Here is a 21,249-nt window from a genome sequence, read left to right on the forward strand (position 1 = left end):
TTCGTGCACTATGGAAGCTTTGCTGAAGTGCTTCAGTGGAAGGAAACACAGTTATTATTGAAGTACTTTTTGAGGTAAGCAACAGCAAGAAAAATTTGTGTGCCTGAAGAGCCAGAGTGGAGATGGCTGCCGTGTGTGTGCTGAGGAGAGGATGTGAACTGGCAGAAGGAATCTCCACCATCAGCTCTGTGCTGCTCCACGTGGCTGTGGTCCCAGACACAACATCCCACAGCCCAACCCCAGCAGTCACCTGGAGAATGCCAACACCATGTCCCTACCTTTTTTTCAAGCACACAAAGATGCACAATGCCTTGCTTTGAGGAAAAAGCAACAGCTACACTTCATAGGAGGTGCCCAGAGAGGCAGCAAGTCTTCTCAACCTCTTGCCAGAGAGGCTTGGTGGCTTGATTGAGCATGATAATGATCTCCAAACATTTTTCCCTGAACTGAGAGTACATTCTTTACATCTAGCATATCAGGACAAGGTAATAACTTCCAGCTTAACCAGGATATTGGAGCATAAAAAATGGATGAATGACATAGAGTTTATTTTTAGTTTGGATTCTCCCCCATTCTATTTAAAGCATGAAGCCCAGAGGCAACAAACAAAATCCAAGTCCACGAGAATGTTTTATGTTTTGCACTAGCAGCCAGGTGAGCCAGCAGAGCACACTGCAAAGCAGCAGCTCAGGAGGCCTGGGGAGCTGCGACCCACCAGGTGGTTCAGTGCCACACAGATGAATGCACAGTGCAAACACACTTTCTAGCCATGTTTCCTAAGGCAGGAGCTCAGGCAGGAGCTAACAGATTGCTTGCAAAAAGCATGTACAAATCTTGAGGCAATTCAAGCTAGGAGTGGGAAATTACAGCAAACCTTTGATGCTTCTCATGAGCCCACCCAAACTTCTGTTTCACCCTGCTTGTCTCTCATTACTCATTTTGGCTTTGGTCAGAAGCTTCAAATGCACTCAAATACCCATTCTTCCCTGTTTGTCATACCAACAGATCAAGTATTACTTCAAATAAGGGGAAAATGGGCAGACCAAACCTCAAAGAAACTGGCCAGTCAGAGGAAAAGTTGAGAAATCTGTAAGCTCTGAGCCGTTGCTAGAGATTGAGCATTTTCAGAGCAATATACCAGCAGTACATGATGCAATGATTTGGCTATGCTAACTTAGCAGTAGCTGTAAAAGACATCATCATCTAAGGCATTGGCCAGAACAGCAAGATGCAAGCCAAAACATCATGGGCACGTCCCAGGATAAAGCTAGAGCAAAGCCTTTCTGACACTTCACTTGCTGTGGGATATGGGATGTGTAGGCAGAGAGGAACTGGGAGGAAGTGCTCATTTGCAGCAGAAGAACTTCACATCATTGAGTGCTGTGTCATCCTGAAGTCCCTGTGGGGACTCTACCTTGGTCTGGAGACCACAGATCTTGCAGCTGTTGGTCCATGGGCCAAAGCTGCCCCACGAGAGTCCATCACCAACCAGCACAGCTTTGTCTGAGCATCTGAACAGGATGTTGTTGGCTGCTGTGTCATCACCTGCTCCTTGGGACTTCTCTGTTCTCAGTGAAAAGGAGATCAGGTAGCCTCCAGGGCAAACTTGGAAGCTTGTCCAGGAACCCCATCTGACAAAAAGCAAATGGAAAAATGTCTGGGCTCTGTGAGCTGCTGGGAAATGATCATTCTGCTTGTCATGCTGCTCAGAAGTTTAACACTTCTCTGACACAGCATCCTGCTGCAGTCTGGGGCCCCTTACTTTCTAATTTTCTTTTCCTTGCCTTCCAAAGATGTACTTTTCTCTTCATTGATATCTCATCAGAAAAACACCAGGAAGCCTGAGATTGGATATTTATGGTTCTGGTGGAAACTCTGAGGGCAGCCTGAGTGTAGGTTTTATGATGCATCCCTGATATGTGTGACAGGTACACAGCAGGCAGCCAGGAGAGCAGCCAGAGGTGCAGCACTGTTCCCTGCAACATGGCCAGGGCTTGGACCTGGCAGTTTCTAAATGCATGCTTAGAAACCCTTCCAAAGAAAGACTCTGACCCTGGTGTTCACCGTGCTCTGCAGTGAAATCCAAGGGCAAACAAAAAGTAGTAAAGTTACGTTACTTTAACTTAAGTGAAAGTTATTAAACCCTGTTTAATAACCCTCAAAATTGATGAAAAACAACCCCTAACCACTTGTTTTAATTCACTACACTACAGCACTATGAATACAGCAAGTCAGAGAGAAGAGACCCCTACAAATGGTCACAGCCATGGGTGGTTTGTGAGCTGGGCATGACAAACAGGAGAGAAACCACATTGTCACTTACTCCCCCACCAAGGACTCAATGGTGATTGAGTCATCCTGACAATGCAGGCGTATGCCATTCAGAGCCGTGTCATCTCTTCCAAACTGGTCAGGCTCCACCTGCAATGGAAGTCACACAGGGACAGAGGTAAAGGCAAGGGGAAAAGGACCCAGGAAAAGTCCTTTACATACCTGTTGTAAACAGTCCCACCTCCTTTCTGTAATGGGAAAGAGAAAATGTCTTGGGAAGCACATTGGAAAAGATAGCTGTCACTGGGAAACCACTTAACCCTTGTAACATGTTCTTTGTGTTTTCTATTTCTGACCCAACAGGTAAGGCAGAGTCTCAGGAGAGACACTGGTGGTGGATGCTTCTCTCCCAGAATCCAGATTTTCTCACCCACATGACTTCTCCCTGCAACATCAGCCACATGCAGACTTTTTTGGTATAGCTACAGTGGCAACATTTGCCAGAAGACTCACAGCTTTATGTACAGAACATCATACTCAAGAAGAGGAAAAATCTGCAGAAAATCCTTAGGGACAGGGAGGGTAGGGAATGGAGAGAATTTTACCTTCAGTGCAAATCCATTGGCATAGCCATGGTGGCAGAACTGCTGGCTGCCCCACTTGCCCCAGTGGCCCCCGTTGGGCACAGAGAGGACAGAGGTGTAACCACACACCCCTGAGCCTGGGGGGCACAGGAGGAGCAGCAGGAGGGTGGCTGGCATGAGGAACTTCATCTCTTGTGCTCTGCTTCTGCTGAAGGAGAGCTGGTGTATGGCCTGGGGAATTTATACCCTCCCAAGGCTGCTTGCCTTTCCCTAGCAGCCCATTGACAAACACCACTGGAACAATAGTTTCCAGCCAGGCAGTGGCACAGCACTTGCTGACCTTCTCACAGTGCCCATGAGGAGATCCTCTGGGAGCTCAGCAGCTGCCATGCAGCAGATCCTGTGGCCATAGGTGTATCCCCCACCACTGAAGGGCTTTGGGAACACCTGTGTAGAAGCTTAATATTGATTTCTGCTTCTGGCTATGCAGATATTTGGCCATGGGAATGTTTGTCTTCTGAGAGTAACTGCCATAACCATTTTACCTCTTGCTATTTGGCAAGGAAGTTCAGACTAGACGAAGAAATATAAGGGATGTGGCCTGGAACAAGAGTAAGTAAACTCAAGGCCTGTGACTCCCAAAACCTTCTGCTGAATAGGATTCCTGGGAATCTCAACAAATTAGGTAATTTATGGTTTTAATATCCTTCTTTTCAACAGCCTTTTTAATCTCAAAACCCCTGTATGCTTTGCTTTAGCAGCAAGCTTAGCCAAAGTCAGATATGCTGGGATGCCCACTGTGGTTCTCAGGGCTAAGTGCCACTGGGGAAAAGCAGAAAGGTGAAAAGGTGACACTGAGCCTGAGGGCACCATCTTAGAGAGTGTCACGATGCAGAGAGAGGGGAATTCAAAACCCTGAAGCTGAGATTCCCTTAACACAGAGTTAGCCAATGCTTCAGAGGGCCCTTGGCTGGTTCTTGCAGCATCTGGCAGAAGCTTTCACTCAGATCAATAGGCAAAGAAGAGAGAGTACATTTTAGAGAAGTATCTTGGTCCTCAGGATGTTAAAGTAAGATGAGGTGCCAAATCTTGAACTAACAGAAGATAAAGAATTTCCCTCTTCTAAGTTTCTCTTCCAATCCCTGTTCTGCTCCATCTATTCCTGTCCCACTAAAGGGCGATGCTGCTTTTCCCATTCTTGACTCTGCATTCCTCTTACACTTGTCAGTGGTCTGTATAGGTGGCAATACATGAAAATTAAGATGATGGGAAGTTGGACGATCCTTTTAGTGAAAGGCACTGAGAGAGCACAGCGCGCGATGAAAGCACAACCCATTTTCCTTTTTAAACCAGAACTTTCATTTTACTTCTCCAAAGGGATGTCAAAGTCCAGAGGAGATGTGTTTTCTCCCACAAGGACTGTGCAATCACATCTGGCAAACCAGGTGTGTTTGTTTATGCAGGGTCACACAGTGGTAGCTGAGGACACTCAGACCTGCCCTTGGCAGCAAATGGATGGAAAGGAGCAGAAGGAGTCAGAAGGAAATGGCTGGGACCTGGCTGGGAAATGGCTACAAAAGGAGCAGGATTCCCTCCCATTTCTCCTTTGCTGGCCCTAAACCACCACCTTTGATCACTTCACCTCTAGCAGCAGTGATGCAGGGCCACAGCCTGGCAGGACCCATCTTCCCTCTCAGACTCTGCTCAAATCATAAGATTCCTGCCTTTTCCCATTGCCAGAGGAGGATCCTGGGGCACAGTGAGCCCGCAGAGCGCAGGGGAGCAGAACGAGGCAGGAGGTGAGGGCACCTTCAGGAATTTGGCCATGAGAAATGACTCCTGTGCAGAATTCACAGAACCAGGAGAAAACTGAAGCTCAAGAGGAGAACTATTGAAGAACTATTAGTCCAAGACCTGGAAAGGGTCATTTTCCCAAACAGCTGGTGACCTGGGCTGCCAAATGTGAGATGCCTTGGACTTGATTTCACAGTAGATGGCTTAGACAGCACTTAACACATGCAGAGCAGACACTGATTTTGCTACCACTTAAGAGTGCCAATTTTGCTTGGGTGCCTCAGCCAGTTTCCAAAGATCAGCTTACACAGACTACCAAAATCAAAAAAAAGCCTACAATGGTGAGATCCAGATCTCTTACTGACACACTCACCCTGCTTTCTTGATCCCTCTCCTCTATTTTAATATCCTTGAAAATGTCACAACAGTCTTAAAGAAAATTGGAAAACTGATGAATTTGATTAATGAAACATGACTACAGCAAAATGATGATGATACAGGGTATTTCATCCTTTCATTATTCATCCAGCTTAATACACTTATTTTTGCAGGCAGAGGAGCATAAAAATTTTGCCACTACTTTTCAACTTTTATAAAAACTTCCATTTTTTTTCATAAACAGATTAATATAATACTAATCAGTATATTGATTTTATAAAATTATTATTGTGATGTTATGACATTTAAAATCTATATGGAACATGGGAAAAAAATTGTCTATAACATATAGAAACATATACCATACATAATTTGCTTATTTTATGATTTTATTGAAAAAATTATGTATTAGCTGCTCTTGAAAATTCATTAATTTCTGATTTTTACACCTGAAAATACCACACACTTAACAATACAAACTTCATTTGGCAGTGTTGTGTTGTCTTTCTCATATTCTCAGTTTCTCATATTCATGTAAACCTGCTGCTGCACAAAGGGTGGAGATCATTTGAGATGTTGGACTCTTTTGAGTGAGCTGTAGGAAGGGTTGAAGGCAGCAGGTGCCCAGGAACTCCAAATAGGAGGGGTAGTAAACAGTATTCCCTAAAAGAGAAGTCAATAAATTCAGGGTGATGGTTTTGACTGAATGACTGTGTGCTTCTGCGTGCTCTGGGCCATTTTACACTCCTCCCACACTGCTACCAAGGCACTGGTTGCCACCCATCAGCTCTCAGTAGCCACATTCCTCATCATCTCTAATGCCAAAGCTGACCATTGCAACTGGGTAGAAATCCCCTGTAAATCGCACAGCCTGGCTCTGCCAACCCTTCCTCACCTGCAGCCTGGGATGCAGATAAGACACTCCACAGCCAACTGCATCCTGCAAAAGACACACTATCTCATGGAAATGGTACACCAGCAAACCCAGGAATCACAGGAATCACACCCAGTGCCAAAAAAACCATAAAAAGACAATAAAGAATCTATTCTATTCCATGGAAATATGAATTAGCAAAGGCTTGCATTATTTAGAAAGAAGAGGTGAGATTCTGAGGGAACACAGACATCAGTGCAGATGCCTCCATCTCAAATAATTGCAGTTTGCTCCCTTCATAGCTGCTGAGAGACAACATGATGACAATAGAGAGGAGCAGATATCTTCACATGAACCTCTCTCTGAAATCATCTGTTCATCACCACTGACTACAGTGAAGCATGATCCCATCTGAACTAGTCTTATAACCTCAGACTCTGTTTAGGATTTTGCAGGCTAAAAACAGTAGTGCTGAAGGAGAATTAGTTTTCAGTACTATGGGTAAATGTTTAAGAGAAAATGAGTAATCAAATTATCTGCTATCTGGTCCTCATTTTCTCATTTGCTAAATTGACTCAGATTAATAGGAAATTGAATGGCAGGAAAAAATATAAGTGAGAGATCTCAGAAATGAGACAAGAGTGGGGGTTTTCTAGATGCATGAGCAGAGAGAGAAGCTTTAAAGCAAATAACATAAGTATAGCCATTTCTCAGATAAAAGGGGAGATAATTTCACATTAGTGAAATGATGGGATGTAAAGATGACCTTCATGTAGAGGTGGTGCTCCCCTTGTTGTGAAGTTATTTTCAGGTGGTTTCCCACTTGCCCACAACCCCCAGCTTTCATATAAAACTTTACCTTGAAAATGTAGACAGTCATCTACTAAGCTGAGCATACATTATTGTTTTTAAAACAGCAATTACAGTCTATAAATTTAATAAGCAAAGTCTCTATTCTACTGTGCAATAAAATAAATAAAAATATCGAGCAATTTTAGACCTAGAATTGCCTCCTGTGGGACACGGCTTAATATGTGTTTTTACAGGCTTTCAATATTTTTTACTGTTAATTCAAATTGCTAATGAACTAAAAACTCCACAAAGAAATGGAGAGGCAGATCCTCCTGCAGAGCAAATTTACTGACAGCCAGAGACCAAATGCCAATTTACACCCACTACAAGTCTTCAACTAAAGATTACTTCACCTATGAAAACTTAAGCAACTTATTCCAAAAATTCATTGGGAAAAGTTCTCAGGAAATCTATCCTTAACCACAGCCACAGGGCTGTTCCACCCCCTTGAAACTGAGGCTCAAGAATGCCAAGACAAAAAACAGATTAAGGTCTTCTGAGGGTTGGGGGAGGGAGAGGAGGGAGGAAAGAAAAGGAAAAGGAAAAGGAAAAGGAAAAGGAAAAGGAAAAGGAAAAGGAAAAGGAAAAGGAAAAGGAAAAGGAAAAGGAAAAGGAAAAGGAAAAGGAAAAGGAAAAGGAAGAAAGAAAGAGAGAAAGAGAGTGAGAAAGAGAGTGAGAAAGAGTGAGAAAGAAAGAGAGAAAGAAAGAGAGAAAGAAAGAGAGAAAGAGAGAAAGAAAGAAAGAAAGAAAGAAAGAAAGAGCAAAAAGCTCTGAAAATAAAGTTGATATTTGTAGATTATTTTGATAAGTACCAGATCATTCAAAGCTCCCTTTATTTTTTAAATAAAGCAATTTATCAACATATCCTGAACACAGGTGAAGGGGAGGATGAAAAGAAAGAGGGCATGTCTTTATTTGATGTCAAAATGTATGAAAACATTTAATATATGTAAGTATCTTTTTGCTTTATCAACATTTTTAATCTCCTAGGGCAATTCAGGTATTGTTTGAAAATACTTCAGCCATCAGTCTAAGCTGCATGCTGATAAACAGCAGATTACATCCTGATCTATGCCCAGAGCAAGGCCACATGATGCTGTAGACTATGCCTACTGTTTTGACAAAAAAGTCTTGAGGCAGTTATCGGTGGAGGAGAGTCCATATTATTCCAGGAAATCCTTGTGTGGAATTACAATCCTCTTCCAGTCCAGAGCAAGGTAGAAATAAATGATGGTCATTGTGAACCACCATGTGCAATTACTGCTGGCCACTGCAGTCTGAATGTTTGCACTTTGAGAAAAGACTCAAGCAATTTGTCTCCCACAAGAACTCTTCACAGACAGTCATGCTGATCCAGAGAATTTACTATGGAACAGACCCTGTTGCCTATAGTCAGCTACCCACCTCTGGAATTCATGCTGCAAAGCCTTTAAGCACTGCATTAATGTTCTGGACTTCATTCATATTCCTAAAGTTCACCAAGTGTTAAGTTTTGCTTCACTTGATCTTGCAGCAGATCTTGAATTATCAGCCTTCAAATGAAGGTCCCAGGGCCCTCAACACTGACCAGTGAAGGGATAACTGGGGAGGCAGCCCTGGTGCTGCCACAGCTTCCGCAGCTTTGCTGAGGGGGTGCTCTGGGGTCTCTGTCAGAAACAGGTGAATAGGGGAAACACTGGTTAGGCACAGGTTAACCCAGGATATACCATACCTGGGGAGTAGTTTGGAGCGGAAACATGAAGAGTAGTCCCACTGAGTAATGAACAGGTATTTCTGCTGTGGTTTTGAACCTGTTGCATGCTTGACTTCAGCTCCTGCAAACACACCGATCCAGACCCACGTCCCTCACCCAACTTCCATCACGGCTGTCAAGAGCAAGAATTGGTCACCACCTACAAACAATGGTAGCTGTTTGGGGCATGATCCATTTATCATTTACACTCTGTTAAAACCCTGATCTAGAAAGGTCCTGCTTGCTTAGTGAGTTTCCACAGTGTTCTTCACTGAGGTATCCAAGGACTCCACCAACATTACTTTCCCTTGGGAAACAAGGGAGTGACATTTCTGCATGCAATAGTCCAGGCACCGAGGTGCACAGACTGAAGACAGAAGCACCCATTTACTCTGTGTGCTAGATTTCTTTGACCATATTTCAAAATTTTGAGTATTACATTGGATATAATAGTTCAAGGCAAAGATACAACTGCTTGTAGAAAACGCTGGTCTAAATTTGAGACCACAGAGTCTCATTGCAAACAATTCAGACAACAATCAATGATGAGGAATTCATTTACAAGTAAGTGAAATAATCGACCTTGAACCACCAAGGGGATCATGACAGAGATGCCCAAGGCAGCATTCACCATCAGGACACAGGTTTAGGTGCCCAAGCCCTGTCTTGGTGACCCAGACTGACCATATCTAGACCCTGACTCCCTGCACCTGATCCTGGTGCTGAGATCCAGTCCCCTTTGCACAGTTTGCTGCTTTGTCCCCTGCCCAAAGCCTTGGAAAGGAAAAGAGGAACAATTATCCCAGCATGACTAAAATTGTAGCACTAAATGGGAGATGTCGAGGGTTGCAGAGAGCAGGACAGTCCTGAGGAGGTAGAAAGGGTGTTGGAGAGGCAGACAGAGGAGGCAGAGCTCTCTGTCCTGGTACCAAGGTGCTGAACATGGACAAAGCAAGGAGAGGCCGGAACAGCCACGGGCAGGAGGCAAGGGAGACACTGTCAGTCCAGGAGAGAGTATCATTCACATGCCTGCAGTGCACTGTGGGACACAGGGCCCTCTCCCACCTCTTCCCCCAGCCTTGTGAATTCATGGAAGCCCACCTGGAGAAGGCAGTATTGGCTGGGACCAAAGTGCTTGCTGGGTAAGGGGAAGCTTCTCTTCCAAAGGCTTACTGTAGCTCCCCTACCTCCTTACCTGAGGTGCTGGCTTGCAGCCAAGTGTTGGGGAGGGAGAAAAATTGCTACGGAAGAGATGTTGGACATGAGGGAATCCTGTATCCTAGAAAAAGCAATGGTTTTCCCTAACCCCAGCTCCTACTTCCCGTTCTATGTATGCCTATTTTTTTCCACGCTCCCCATGTGTGATTTCTGGCCCCTCTGTATTTAATTTGGGAATTGCTGAAGCTATACTGCCTGTGTACAGCTCAGGTAGATTTCAGGAACAGGGGAGGCTGTGTGTCTCCTTTCTGTCCAGCACCAAGGCAGGTGAAGGTGTGCAACCACTGCTGCAGCAATACTCCTCCTCTGCTCAGGGCTGGAGTTCACCTAGCAGGGATGGAATAACCATCCAATTAATGCAATTGCTGCCAAGGCTCATCTGCAGAGGTGAAAAGTTGTTTTGTTGTATTCAATGTTCATGCCAATAAGAGATGACAAAGTAATGTGAAGAGGGAATTCATATGATGGATACACTGCCAGACTTCACATTGTTCCAAAAATACCTGTTGCTGAAATTTTGACATTTTACAACATTGCAATAGTCTTCTTCTAAGAGAGGCCTGAAGCACAAGTTGAATAGAAGAGTACATAGCACAAGAAGTTTCACCACAAGCCTCTCCAATGTGGCAAAGCTACAACCCACTGAAAATCATTGGAAAGGAACCTGGTCAGGACAGCTGTCATTCCTCCCCTCCACAGTTTCCTCTGAATCCTCTGCTGCTTCTGAAAGACTCAAAGAATTCATATATACAATTAATTTATTTTTTTCAGAAGCCACTTTCCCTCATCCCTACCCACTGTAACTTGCACTGAATCCAGCTGGTTTGTATCACTCTCCTCCTAGCTGAGCCAATGGGCACAAGGTTCCTGATCCCTTCCTCTGCAGGCTCACCTCAGAGCAGAGGTAAGCCCCACACTCATGGGAGTGGGCAGACTCTGAACAGGCTTGAATTTCTGTGGCATTATCCATGAAAATCACCTGTCCTGACAACTTCTCACAGGGAACATGGGTGCATGTAATGAGACCTCATCTTTATGCATCTTTGTAAATTTATATGCATGTAATAAGAAAGGGTTAAATTCTTTGGCAAGTTTAATATTGTTCGGTCCCCACCACAGCCTACCACTGCAGCCGATCTGTAGAGGCCTTGCCCACATGCAGGTCTCCTACAGGAAGCTCACCCAGCTCTTTCTTTCTCTTTGCTGCCACAGGCACAAGACCTTTTGGAAGACTCATCGTGGCCATGCTGGGCTCTGCTTCGTTATCTCACTGTTCCAAAGAGTGTGCCTAAATGCACTTGCCAGTCATGCTGGTTTTGGCATGTCCTTGAAACCCTGACACTGCTGTTGTCTATTTCTTCTCCCAGTGCTCATGCCTCATGACATACTGGACAGGGGAGAGACCCTCACATTGAGCACAAGGGCCAATGGAACACCAGGTGGTCCCTGCCCCCTTGAGGAAGGGCCCCAGGAATAGCAGAGGGAGAGGAGAAAGCAGGCAGCTTCTTTTTACTCTTTTTATGGCATCACCTGCAGGTCAAAGCCCTTTCTCAGTGGTTCTCTTCACTGCTTCAGGTTTGTGTGGGCTGCACTCAACAGCAGGTCTGGGTGTCCCTGGCTGCTGGCGTGTCACTGCCTGAGCAAACACACCTGGCCCTTCAGCTTCTCTCTGGGGCTCTTGCTTGCTTTCTTATTTCAGGGGAAAAAAAAGTGCATGCCTTGATGAAAAGTCTCCCTCTCTGCTATTTTCTATGCTATGGTCCCTTTTCTTTTGTACTCAGATAAAACTCTGTGACTTTTTTGTTTCCTCCAGGTGAGGAAAATGCAGCTGTACACTGCTTGCAGGGAAACTGTGCTTGCCCTGCCTCTAAGAGCTGCCTGTGTGCAACACTCCAGGTTTCGCAAGCACAGAAGCATTCCTTGGCAGAGGTTTTGTTCACCAAGTACTTAATCCTCTGTTCATTTGGGGTTACCCCAGGTTCCACCCCTCTCCTCAGGACTGCTGGAAGCCCCCACAGGGCTCCCCCTTGGGGCTGCCAGGCAGTGGAGGGAGCAGAGGGAAGCTGCTGATGGAAAGCGCTGCTCTGGAGCTGCCCATCCTTCCAGAGCCCGGTGTCAGTGACAGCCAGGACAGGTCACTGCAGACCTGCTCAGCTCTGCCAAGGAGCAGTGGCTGTGCTGCCACCAGGCCAGAGCTCACAGACACCAGCCCACCCAGGGGCTTGGTCTCCTTTTCTCCTGCTGCTCACAGGGAACAGGAGCACAAAGCACATTTTTGTCATCCCTGCTCCTAAGGACAAGACCCTTGGGCAACCAGGGGAAATCCCCACTATCACTTCAGTGGATGCATTGGACTTGTACTACAGATAAAAGCCTCCTTTGCTGCCAGGAATGTTTTATGCCAGATACCCACATGTCTTTAAATCCCACTGAAAACCCTTCTTGATCCCAGAACATGATTTTCACTGTACCACCACCTGCAGTGACTGCAGCAGTCCACAGTTCCTAGGCTACATGCGAAAAATATCTCATATCTAGGTTTCCCTCAGAATGTCCAGTTTTTCAGTAATTTTATGCAGCTGGAATATGGATTTCTTCCCTTTCTTGAAAATTTATGGACATTTCTCAAGAAAATCTTTCACAAAAACAGGGCTAACCATGAAGACACAAACCCTGTTAACCTCCCATACAAATGCCCTAGAGGTCAGCTTCTGTTTCCCTCATTTTCACCTATTCCTCCAAGTAGGATTGCACTCAGTCTTTGAAGGGCTTTGAACACTACAAATGGTATCTGCACACTTCACTTGAGTAACACTTGCTTTGGGGAATTTCCTCAATGCTTTGGTCATTTTGTCCCTTTTTTCACCCACAGTCAGGTATAGAAGAGCAAAGTTTCTTGAAATTCTGCTCCAACCAGCTTGGCCACAGTAGCTTCACCACTGAGGCTGATGTCTTCTTTATTTTAACTGTATCCCTCCATGAGATGCAGTTACAAAAAATAAAAAACAAACAAAAAAAAGAAATCTCAAAAAATACCCCCACAATTTTCTCTCCAAACTGGGTCAAGTCTCTGTGGAAAAACACTCCATTAACAGCATGAGTCTCTTCTGTGGCCACATCTGCACAATTTTATCATGCAATTAGACCTTGGCTCTGGCCAGTGAGTGATCTATTAGCTAAAAGTACCTCAGACAAAAGGAAGCCTTTGTGCATAAATTAATGCAAATCAAGCCTGGGCTCTTCCCTCCCGTGATGCTGGGAGCTGTGATGTTCTGTGCTGCTGCAAGAAATGAACACTCTGCTCTAGCCTGGGGACAACAAGCCCGTGAGAGGGGAGACAAGGGCAAGGCAGGACTTCAGCTTTAAAGCCTGGATGAGAAAGAAATACTCAGAAAACAGCGAACTTTGTGGATTGGTATTGAAACCACACCAACCATGGTGTGTCCACCTGAGCATCACCCGGAGGTATCACAGAATTCAAACGCTAGCCAGTGAAAATGCCTTCTTAGAACATCAGGAAATGAACATGCCTTGACAAAACAAATCAGGGATGGCTCAAATCTCCTTATCAGCACGGCAAAATCCAGCTCCAAGACCCCAACGAGCTCCAAGTGAAATACACTGCACCTTTGCAGAGGAGAGCAGTGTTAATGGGTCTCAGCTGCTGCAAGGGCTCTGGCTGCTACTGCTGCATTGGAGATCTGCTGTCCCTGCTGCACCACCGCAGGTTTTCACTGCTGCTACACCAGGGGGACACAGACTGGAAAGGTTTCCTGGTCCCACAAAACTGTTGCAAAAACGTGAACATATCCCAAAGCACACAATGGGAGTCCTGTTCCCTGAATCATTCCCTTAAGTAGGTAGTCCATGCCTGGCAATAGGAGAGAAGCTGAAATGGGATTGGTTTTTTAGGTCTGGGTCTTTTTGAGAGGGAGAGTTTACTCAAGTAAACCCCTGCTTCTGCTCTCCTTTTCCCTGTTTGACCCACAAATGTCCTTTCACCTCCCCATCCCTTCATTAAAAAAGAGCTGGTGCCAGTCTGATGAGGTGTTTCCTAACCACAACCCAAGCAAGACCTGTGCCAGTGCTAAGGCAGGCTCACCCACCCAGCTCCATGAACAATGTTGTAGCTGGAGGAAAGTGCCAGTAACCCAGAAAACTGGCTCCATGGTATTCCTTTTATGTCAGCGCTAGGCAGGATTTATTTCTTTGTTTTCTTCAGTGCTGCTTGGGGAATATTTGCCCTTTGCTAGGTTCACATTGCTGGTCAGGAAAAGGACTCCCCAGGCAGCAGGAATTTGATGTCCCACAGTTTCTTATCTGCAGCTCTAGTCCAGCTTGTATTAATAAAGGTTGAAGATTATTTAGGACTTCCAAGCTGCTGGTCAGTTGCAGAGGGGATGGGAAATTCAGGATGGACTTACACTCACAGTAAAGCATTATACATGCAATAATATGTGATTTAACAGATATTTTCATATACTTAATCTAATAAACACAGCATATGCTGTAAGGTACATGTGGCCTGGTTACTTACATTCTCCTTTAACAGTTTGTGTAAACAGATCCCAGCTGTTCCACTGCTTTCGCTCGTTTCTCGATGTTTCCCCAGTTTTATCCTGGAAATACAGAGAAAATAAACACTTTGTAATGGTGTTTCTGGCAGCAGCCTTCACCCATTTACTGGTGTGAAGCTCCTGCAGTCTCCTGTCACTTGGCATTTCACACTCCCCTCTCTGAGGCACAGACAGAGGCTCGGGTGCCTGGGAGCGCCCAGTGATGCAGAGGCAAGCAGCTGAGCGAGGCCCCAGGGAAAGCTGCTCCCAGCAAGCCTACAGGCAAGTGTGACATGATCCTGCATGGCTGAGGGGGAGAATTGGCATCCCCCTCCCACCCCTGTGCCTTCCCTCTCACCTCCAGCTGGCAACACCTCAGGCTGTGCCAATACCTCACCCTGTGGTGCACCCTGGGCCGTGCCCACGAGAGCTGCACTGCTCCCCATCAGGCTGTGCCCACCCGGGTGCCCACCAGCCCCAGGACAAGCTGTGTGCCCAGTGAGTCCCCAGAGCAGAGAGCAGCTCCTGGGGGCTCTGCCACAGCTCAGCAGCTGAAGGTCAGGATGGGCTCCTGGCTTGCAGAATTAGTTGTTTGATCAGAGCAAACTGGTCTGGAAAGATGCTCAGGAGGTCTTCTGGAGCATTCCTACTCCAAAGCTATCACTGCACACTGGGCACCACTGATGCAATTCTGCTCAAACTTTCCCGAAAAATCCTCCAGGGATAATCTTGCAGCCTCCCTAGGCTTAATTATTGTTATTAAGGATACTCCTTGGCCAACCTTAGCCTGCTGCAGTACTCATCCATTAGTGTTTGTTTCAGACAGACAGAGTCCAGTCCATTCCCTTCCACTGTACAGCAGTATTCTGCACTGTTGCTGGCTCTTATGCTGTCCTCTCCCACAGCAGCTGTGAGCTGTTTGCAGTGCCTGGGGACTTGTTAAGCTCCCTGCAGAGCCCAGGTGACTGCACTCCTACTGTGATATGGTTTCTAAGTCCTTGGAGCAATGCTTACCTCCCCAACCTAGTCCTTGCATCCCCTCCTTGAGCAGGAGTCCCTGCACAGCCACCAGCCTCCCCCTGGTCCCTTGCAGCTGCCACCCAGCCTGGCTCTACATGGCATGGAGGGAGCCCAGTGAGGGAGAAGACAGAAAACCCTGGGGTGGACTTTCTCCCCTGGGGTCCCTGCATTGTCCTTCCCACACGCTCCCAGGGCAGCAGTGGCTGCAGACCCTGAGAGAAGGGCTGTTCCCAAGAACCCCTCTCCCTGTCCTCCCACAGCCCAGTCACACAGTCCCAGCCCTCATGCTCATTATGCACAGATCAGGTTTTCCAGACTACTGATGGGTTTTGTTGGACTCTATCCAGCCAGGCCATGTCCTGCTGGAATTCAGTGCCCTCAGTGGAGCAGAGCAGCCCCGCTGGGGGCCCACACTTGCTGAGAAGAAAACTCACTCCATTTGTCCCCTAGGCTGTAATTTGGTTCCCATTTCTGAGCATGGAGACCACCTGACACCGCTGATTCACGCATTGCCTCTGATCCTTTATGACCCAGAGCCTGCTCTGCAGAGTGATGTCAATGCAGGTGGTTTAATTCATGCAGCTGCTTACTTCTGCAGAAGTAAGGTGGGAGCTCACCCCTGTCCCTAGAACAGAATCGCATCTTATTTTTCTCAAACTATTTCTCCAATTTGACAAGACCATTTGTCAAGCTCAAGCTGTGTCTCCCTAAGTACTTGCAGCCTATTCCAGCTTGCTGTGGCCTGCAAAGTTAATAAGCTTGTTATTTATTTTAGAGACCACCATTAATAATGGCCTGGCCTGGCATTTCCCTGCTCATGAATTCCTTCCCAGAGGCCACCCTGCTCATTCTTCATGAAACTTTTCTGTGGAAATTGGATTTGGTGAGGCAAGAGAGAGGAGAAAACAAAGCTAAACTCAGATTATTACTCATTTCCCATCTGAGGGGAGAAAAGGTAACACATAATGCATGTCATCTGCTTCATTTACAGTCAGAGCCATAGCAAGTCACAAATGTGTGTCCCTGTGCTGTGGTGTGTCACACAGCCACCAAATTGAGACCACCTGCCATGTGCCAGCGTGTCCAGAGAGGAGCTGAGAGATGAAGAGGATGGTGCATGCCGTGCCTGGGGCAAAGACAATCAATGGGCCGGGGCGATCACCAAAGCAGGGCACTGCTGGAGGCAGGGGTCAGCAGGCAGAAGCCATGGCACCATAAACAGGGCCATGAAACAAGGAAAGCCCTCTGGCTGCACCTTTGCTTGGCCAGCTGAGGATGTAACTTAGGAGCAGTCTGTCTGTTTCTCCTATAACTCAAAAGGGCTGCCCAGCTCTCCCAGGGCCTCAGCAATCTCTGCCAGCTTTCCTGTCCTGCTGCTGCACTGAGCAGTGGCTGTCCCACCCTGACAGCCACTCACATGGCACAGGGGCAGTGACCACAGGGGCTCTATTACCCTCTGGTGCTGCAGTAGAAGTTCTCTCATTCCCAAAGCCAGGAGCTACCCAGTGACTGCTCTTTCTGTAGGATCAAGATGAACTGTTCATGTGCAAACCTTCTGCTGGCTCTGCTTCTGTGTGCTCAGGGAAATGGAGCCCAGCAGCACAGCCCTGTCCCTGCTGCGCCCACGGAGGCTCCAAAGGGGCTGCTCCTCCTTGGCTGTACCAAGGGATTTGCAATGACAATAAAGAACCCTTCTCCTCTCCCATGATCTACCTTCTGCCCTTGTACTTTCAATATCCTGTCTCACAATTCATTTGTGCTTGAGGTATTTTTCTTATGAGGTGCTCTGGGTTTTCTTCTTCCTCTGGGTTTGCAATCAGCAAATGGGCCCTTGGAGTATAACAGCTACAAGAATATCTGAAACTCAGGTTTTAGACTGGAGGGAAGTTATTAAAGAAGAGTTTTGGGACTTTGAAGACAAGAGTAATGGGGATTTAGCTATCCAAATATCCAAAGCAACAGAAAATACCAGAAGGAAATGCAAAGGAAGAGCTCAAAAGGATAAATCTGTGTGGTTTAGGAAAGAGAAGGGATGAGATAATGTCTGGAAATTGATTAAAGTAGAGAAGTGACTCTGTAAACTGTGAGGAAGAGCATAAATCAGGCAAGAAATGTGTTCAGAATTAACTCAGAGTACAAGTCCAGACAAGAATGTGGCTGTCACAGTTATGGCAGTAACACTGCTATATATCTAGTTTCACACCAGTGCAGTCCCAAACAACATCTCAGCAGACATGGCTTTTCCACAGAACCTGAGCGCCCTGCTCAAAGGAGGGACAACTTAAAAGAAAGATAAAGATTCTGACGGTCACATCCAGTCAAGTTTTGAAGATTTTTTCCTCACAAAAAAAAAAAAATTCTTTTGTCAAATTTGTTTATTTTCAGTCTTGAAAGTCAGCAAGAGCTGGCAGCAGTACATCATGCCAGGAGAGCTATGGCTTTGCTTGGAATGAAACACCAACAAAACTTTGCCAGTGATAAAGTTCCCAGGGCTCACCACCTGGAAGGAATTTCTTGGCAGATTTCATACACAAAGAGAAACACTTCATTCTCAGTTAATTTTAATTCACTTTTGCATATCTACTCCCCAGCCCCCCTGTCCTCAATTCAGATCTTCAAAAACTCTCCTGGTAATCTCTCCAGGCTGGCTGTGGGGCACCATCAGAGGTGCAGGATGCCCCTCTCTCTCTGTACCTCAGGGCTGAGACAATGCTGTTGCCAGGTGCTCAGGAGTGCTCCCGGCTCTCTGTTCCCTTTGCTCACTGAAAAACCACACATACAGACCCTGCACAGGATCCTTCTCCATTCTTCCCACCCAAAGGCAGCCTCCCAAGGAAACCCATGGGCTTGCAGCCTGACTGACAGCAGGAGCAGCCTGAAGGTTGTGATGCTGGAAGTACAGGACCAGGAAACACAAGGAATTAACATTTACTTGGGAAAGAGTAAAAGAAAATTGTCAGTGTTATACCACAAGGTAAAGGAGGCTGCAGGAGACAGTGAGTGCTAATATTGCAGCCAGATGGAAATAATAGAAGTAACACATCTGGTGGTAGATTGCATGTGAAAAAATGGAAGACAAAAAGCACTGTGGAGAACAAATGGCAAAGGGAATAAATGCTATTAATGTTTCTTCACATCAAAGATTCAGGACCTTGTCAGAAAATCTGTAGGGCCAGCAGATACGGCCATTTTAAAATTATTTATTTGCTCAGTGCTCCTAGTGGAAGAAACTTCATCTTCAAATGGCTCCAGCCATTCTCAGGGGTTAGGGTTCTTAAGAAAGATTAGGTAGAAATCAAAATTACTTCAGAAGAGAGATTCAAAAAGTCACACTGTGAATAGCAATGAATGACTAAGACTGATAATAAGTACTCAGGAGATCTATGTCTCTAAACTGGAAGAGCTAACATCACAGCAGTGATGGATGTGTCATTTAAAATTACTGGAAAGTTAAACAGGGGCAAACATGAGGTCAATTTTAAAACTTTGCTCCAAAGGTGATGGGAGTAACTATAGAAACAGGATGACCCCCGTGGCAGGGAGGAATGATTGGGAAGACTCCATCTTATCAGAAGGCTAATTAATTACTTTATTATACTATATTATTCTATACTACATTACTTTATATCTAAACTGAATCTGCCAAGCACTCAGCTCTGCACACAACTGCACAGAATCCCATGACTGTCAGCTGGCAGTCCCCACACACAAACACACACACTTGGTCCTGATAGCCAAGGAAACAAAACACCACCACTTTGGGTAAACAATCTCCATATTGCATTCTACTCTTGCACAAACACAGGCACAGCAAATGAGATAAGAATTGTGTTTTCTTTCTCTGATGTTCAGGGAATGTGGAACCCAGAAATATTCTTGGGGAGAATTGTGCCTTGCTTTTCTCTGTGAAGAGAAATGTGGCAACAAATAACTACAGGCCTCTTATTCCAGCTTAGATGCTACAGTGGGATCAGCCAGTCTGTGCTGCATCTGTGAGCTGTGGCAGTCTTTGTTGGGAAAGCACAGGGGTAGCTTCTGTGAGAAGATGCCCGTGGCTGCACCCATGTCAGCCAGAGCCAATGCCAGCCAGCCCCAGGACACATTCACCAGAGCCGAGCCCATCAGCGACGCTGGGGGCTGAATATGAAATATATTTCAGGAGGGGTAAAAATCCTGCACAGCAGCTGGAGAGAGGAGTAAGAACACGTGAGAGGAGCAGCCCTGCTGACACGGAGGTCAGGGCAGAGGAAGGGCAGCAGGTGCTCAGGACACTGGAGCTGGCATTCCCCCGCAGCCTGAGGCGCAGCCCGAGGTGAAGCAGCTGAGCACCTGCAGCCCATGGAGGACCAAAGGGAGCAGAGACCTTTTGAGGCACTGCATCTGCTTTTGAGCTGACATGACAGCCACAGGAGTTCAGTGTCAGTCAGCTTCAAAGGCTGACTGATGCCCTTGGCAGCGCTGAAGAATTCTTGATACTAGGTCTTTTATCAAAGAACTATCTTTAGTTTATAGATGTGGGAAGAGTTTAACCGGTTTTATCTCCAATGACATTACAAAGGCCATTGCAGGAATGTTTTCAGCCCACACACAATGTAAAATGGCTGTTTCTCACCACCATCTAAGAATGTTTATGTTCTAGAGAAGGTCAGCTGAGAACACAGCTCCTGGAGAGCCTCACAATCTTATAAATGGGCAGTAAATGACAAAATACCTTCTGCCCTAGGGAAAGGGGGATTCATCTAACCTGTACTTACCTATCTACAATGTAAATGTGTACATGCAATGTCAATAAGGCTACTGCAAGCACTTCATTCTTTAATCTTGATGTTTTGGCTGTGTGATTACCTCTTACTGTTGTGCTGATTTTCTGATTCTTTTGAGTGCCTGCACTATTTCCAAACAATTTTGTCTTTGTTGTAACTCTGCTCTTTTTTGTCATAGGGTGGAGGACTTAAGTTGTCAAAAAAAAAAGAAAAGATATTTCCTTTTGGCTTATATGCTTGCAAAATTACAGAGCTGATCTTCATTCTGTTCTGGCCATCATGTCTTCAGTTGCTGAGTCTAACAAACACTATCCTGGCCTTCCAATAGCTTGAACAAAAGAAGAAAGGACATGTCACATATGACCCTACCACTAGCTGCCATAGCTTACCAGCAGAGAAGTTGCCAGAGTCTCTGAGTTCAAACTCCAGCTCTCCAAAGTTACATAATTAAAAACCCACCCATCCTAGACTTGCGAGCTGGTACTTTTCCTGCCTGATTAGCAAACTGCAGGTTAACTGAAAAAGAAGCAGTGGGTGAAGAGCAAGAGCTTCCCCAGATAATAAGCTGTTAATTAGCAGGGATGTTAGAGGCATCACTGGATGTTTAGGGAAGTTCAGTGTATCAGCAGATCTACCCAAAAGTACTCATTGTCCCTGCCCTTCAACAGCACAAACTCAGCTGCTGATACTGATCCCATCATTTTTATTTTAGTCCATTCCTTCCTCCTAGAGCTGAGAAAGATTTCTGTAGGGAAAGAGGTGAGAGAGGAGGGGACGGAAAGTTCTTTGACCCACGAAGATTCCTCACTCTTGAAGAGTTAAAAATTAATGAGAGACAGGAGAGGAAATATAAGGCTGAGATTAGTTCCTTGTTTGTTTTCTTGCTTCCCGCCGTGAAGTTATAGAAATGCAGCCAGTGTTCACTTTCTCCCACAGGCAGTTAATTACTTGTGTGAATAGTTTTCACTGCTTCCTGCTGCAATATCCCAGAACCACTGACCCAGTGGCACTGTCTCTGCCATCTCCTCCCCACGCAGCCAAAAGGAATAACAAAAAATCAGCTTAGCAGGGTCTTTTTGCAACCAGGATCTCTCTTCTGCCACCTGCAGTGGCAGGACAGTTCAGACTGTTAGAGAGGAAACAGGAGAAGATGTGTGAAAGCAGAAGACAGAGAAAACAAGCCCCATCAATAAGTGGGACTCCAACA

The 21,249-nt window shown here is 45.8% G+C and overlaps 1 protein-coding gene across 1 annotated transcript; it reads right to left on the reverse strand.

Annotated features, from left to right (window-relative positions):
* Positions 1-1,345: 1,345 nt before the first annotated feature.
* On the reverse strand, positions 1,346-3,044 carry LOC134414998 (vitelline membrane outer layer protein 1-like). Its single transcript, XM_063150322.1, has 3 exons — positions 2,877-3,044; positions 2,324-2,421; positions 1,346-1,631 (listed from the first exon to the last, which is right to left on the reverse strand). The coding sequence occupies exons 1-3, from the start codon at positions 3,042-3,044 to the stop codon at positions 1,346-1,348; spliced, it is 552 nt and encodes a 183-aa protein (XP_063006392.1).
* Between the last annotated feature and the right edge of the window lie 18,205 nt (positions 3,045-21,249).

This window comes from Melospiza melodia, chromosome 2 (genome assembly GCF_035770615.1).
Source record: "Melospiza melodia melodia isolate bMelMel2 chromosome 2, bMelMel2.pri, whole genome shotgun sequence".
Lineage (NCBI taxonomy): Eukaryota > Metazoa > Chordata > Aves > Passeriformes > Passerellidae > Melospiza > Melospiza melodia.

Coding starts and splice junctions, on each gene's coding strand:
- LOC134414998 (XM_063150322.1), bottom strand. CDS start 3,044: ATGAAGTTCCTCATGCCAGCCACCCTCCTGCTGCTCCTCCTGTGCCCC. Junction 2,422..2,876: donor CCAATGGATTTGCACTGAAG/GTAAAATTCTCT, acceptor CTTCCATTGCAG/GTGGAGCCTGACCAGTTTGG. Junction 1,632..2,323: donor ATTGAGTCCTTGGTGGGGGA/GTAAGTGACAAT, acceptor GCTTTTTGTCAG/ATGGGGTTCCTGGACAAGCT.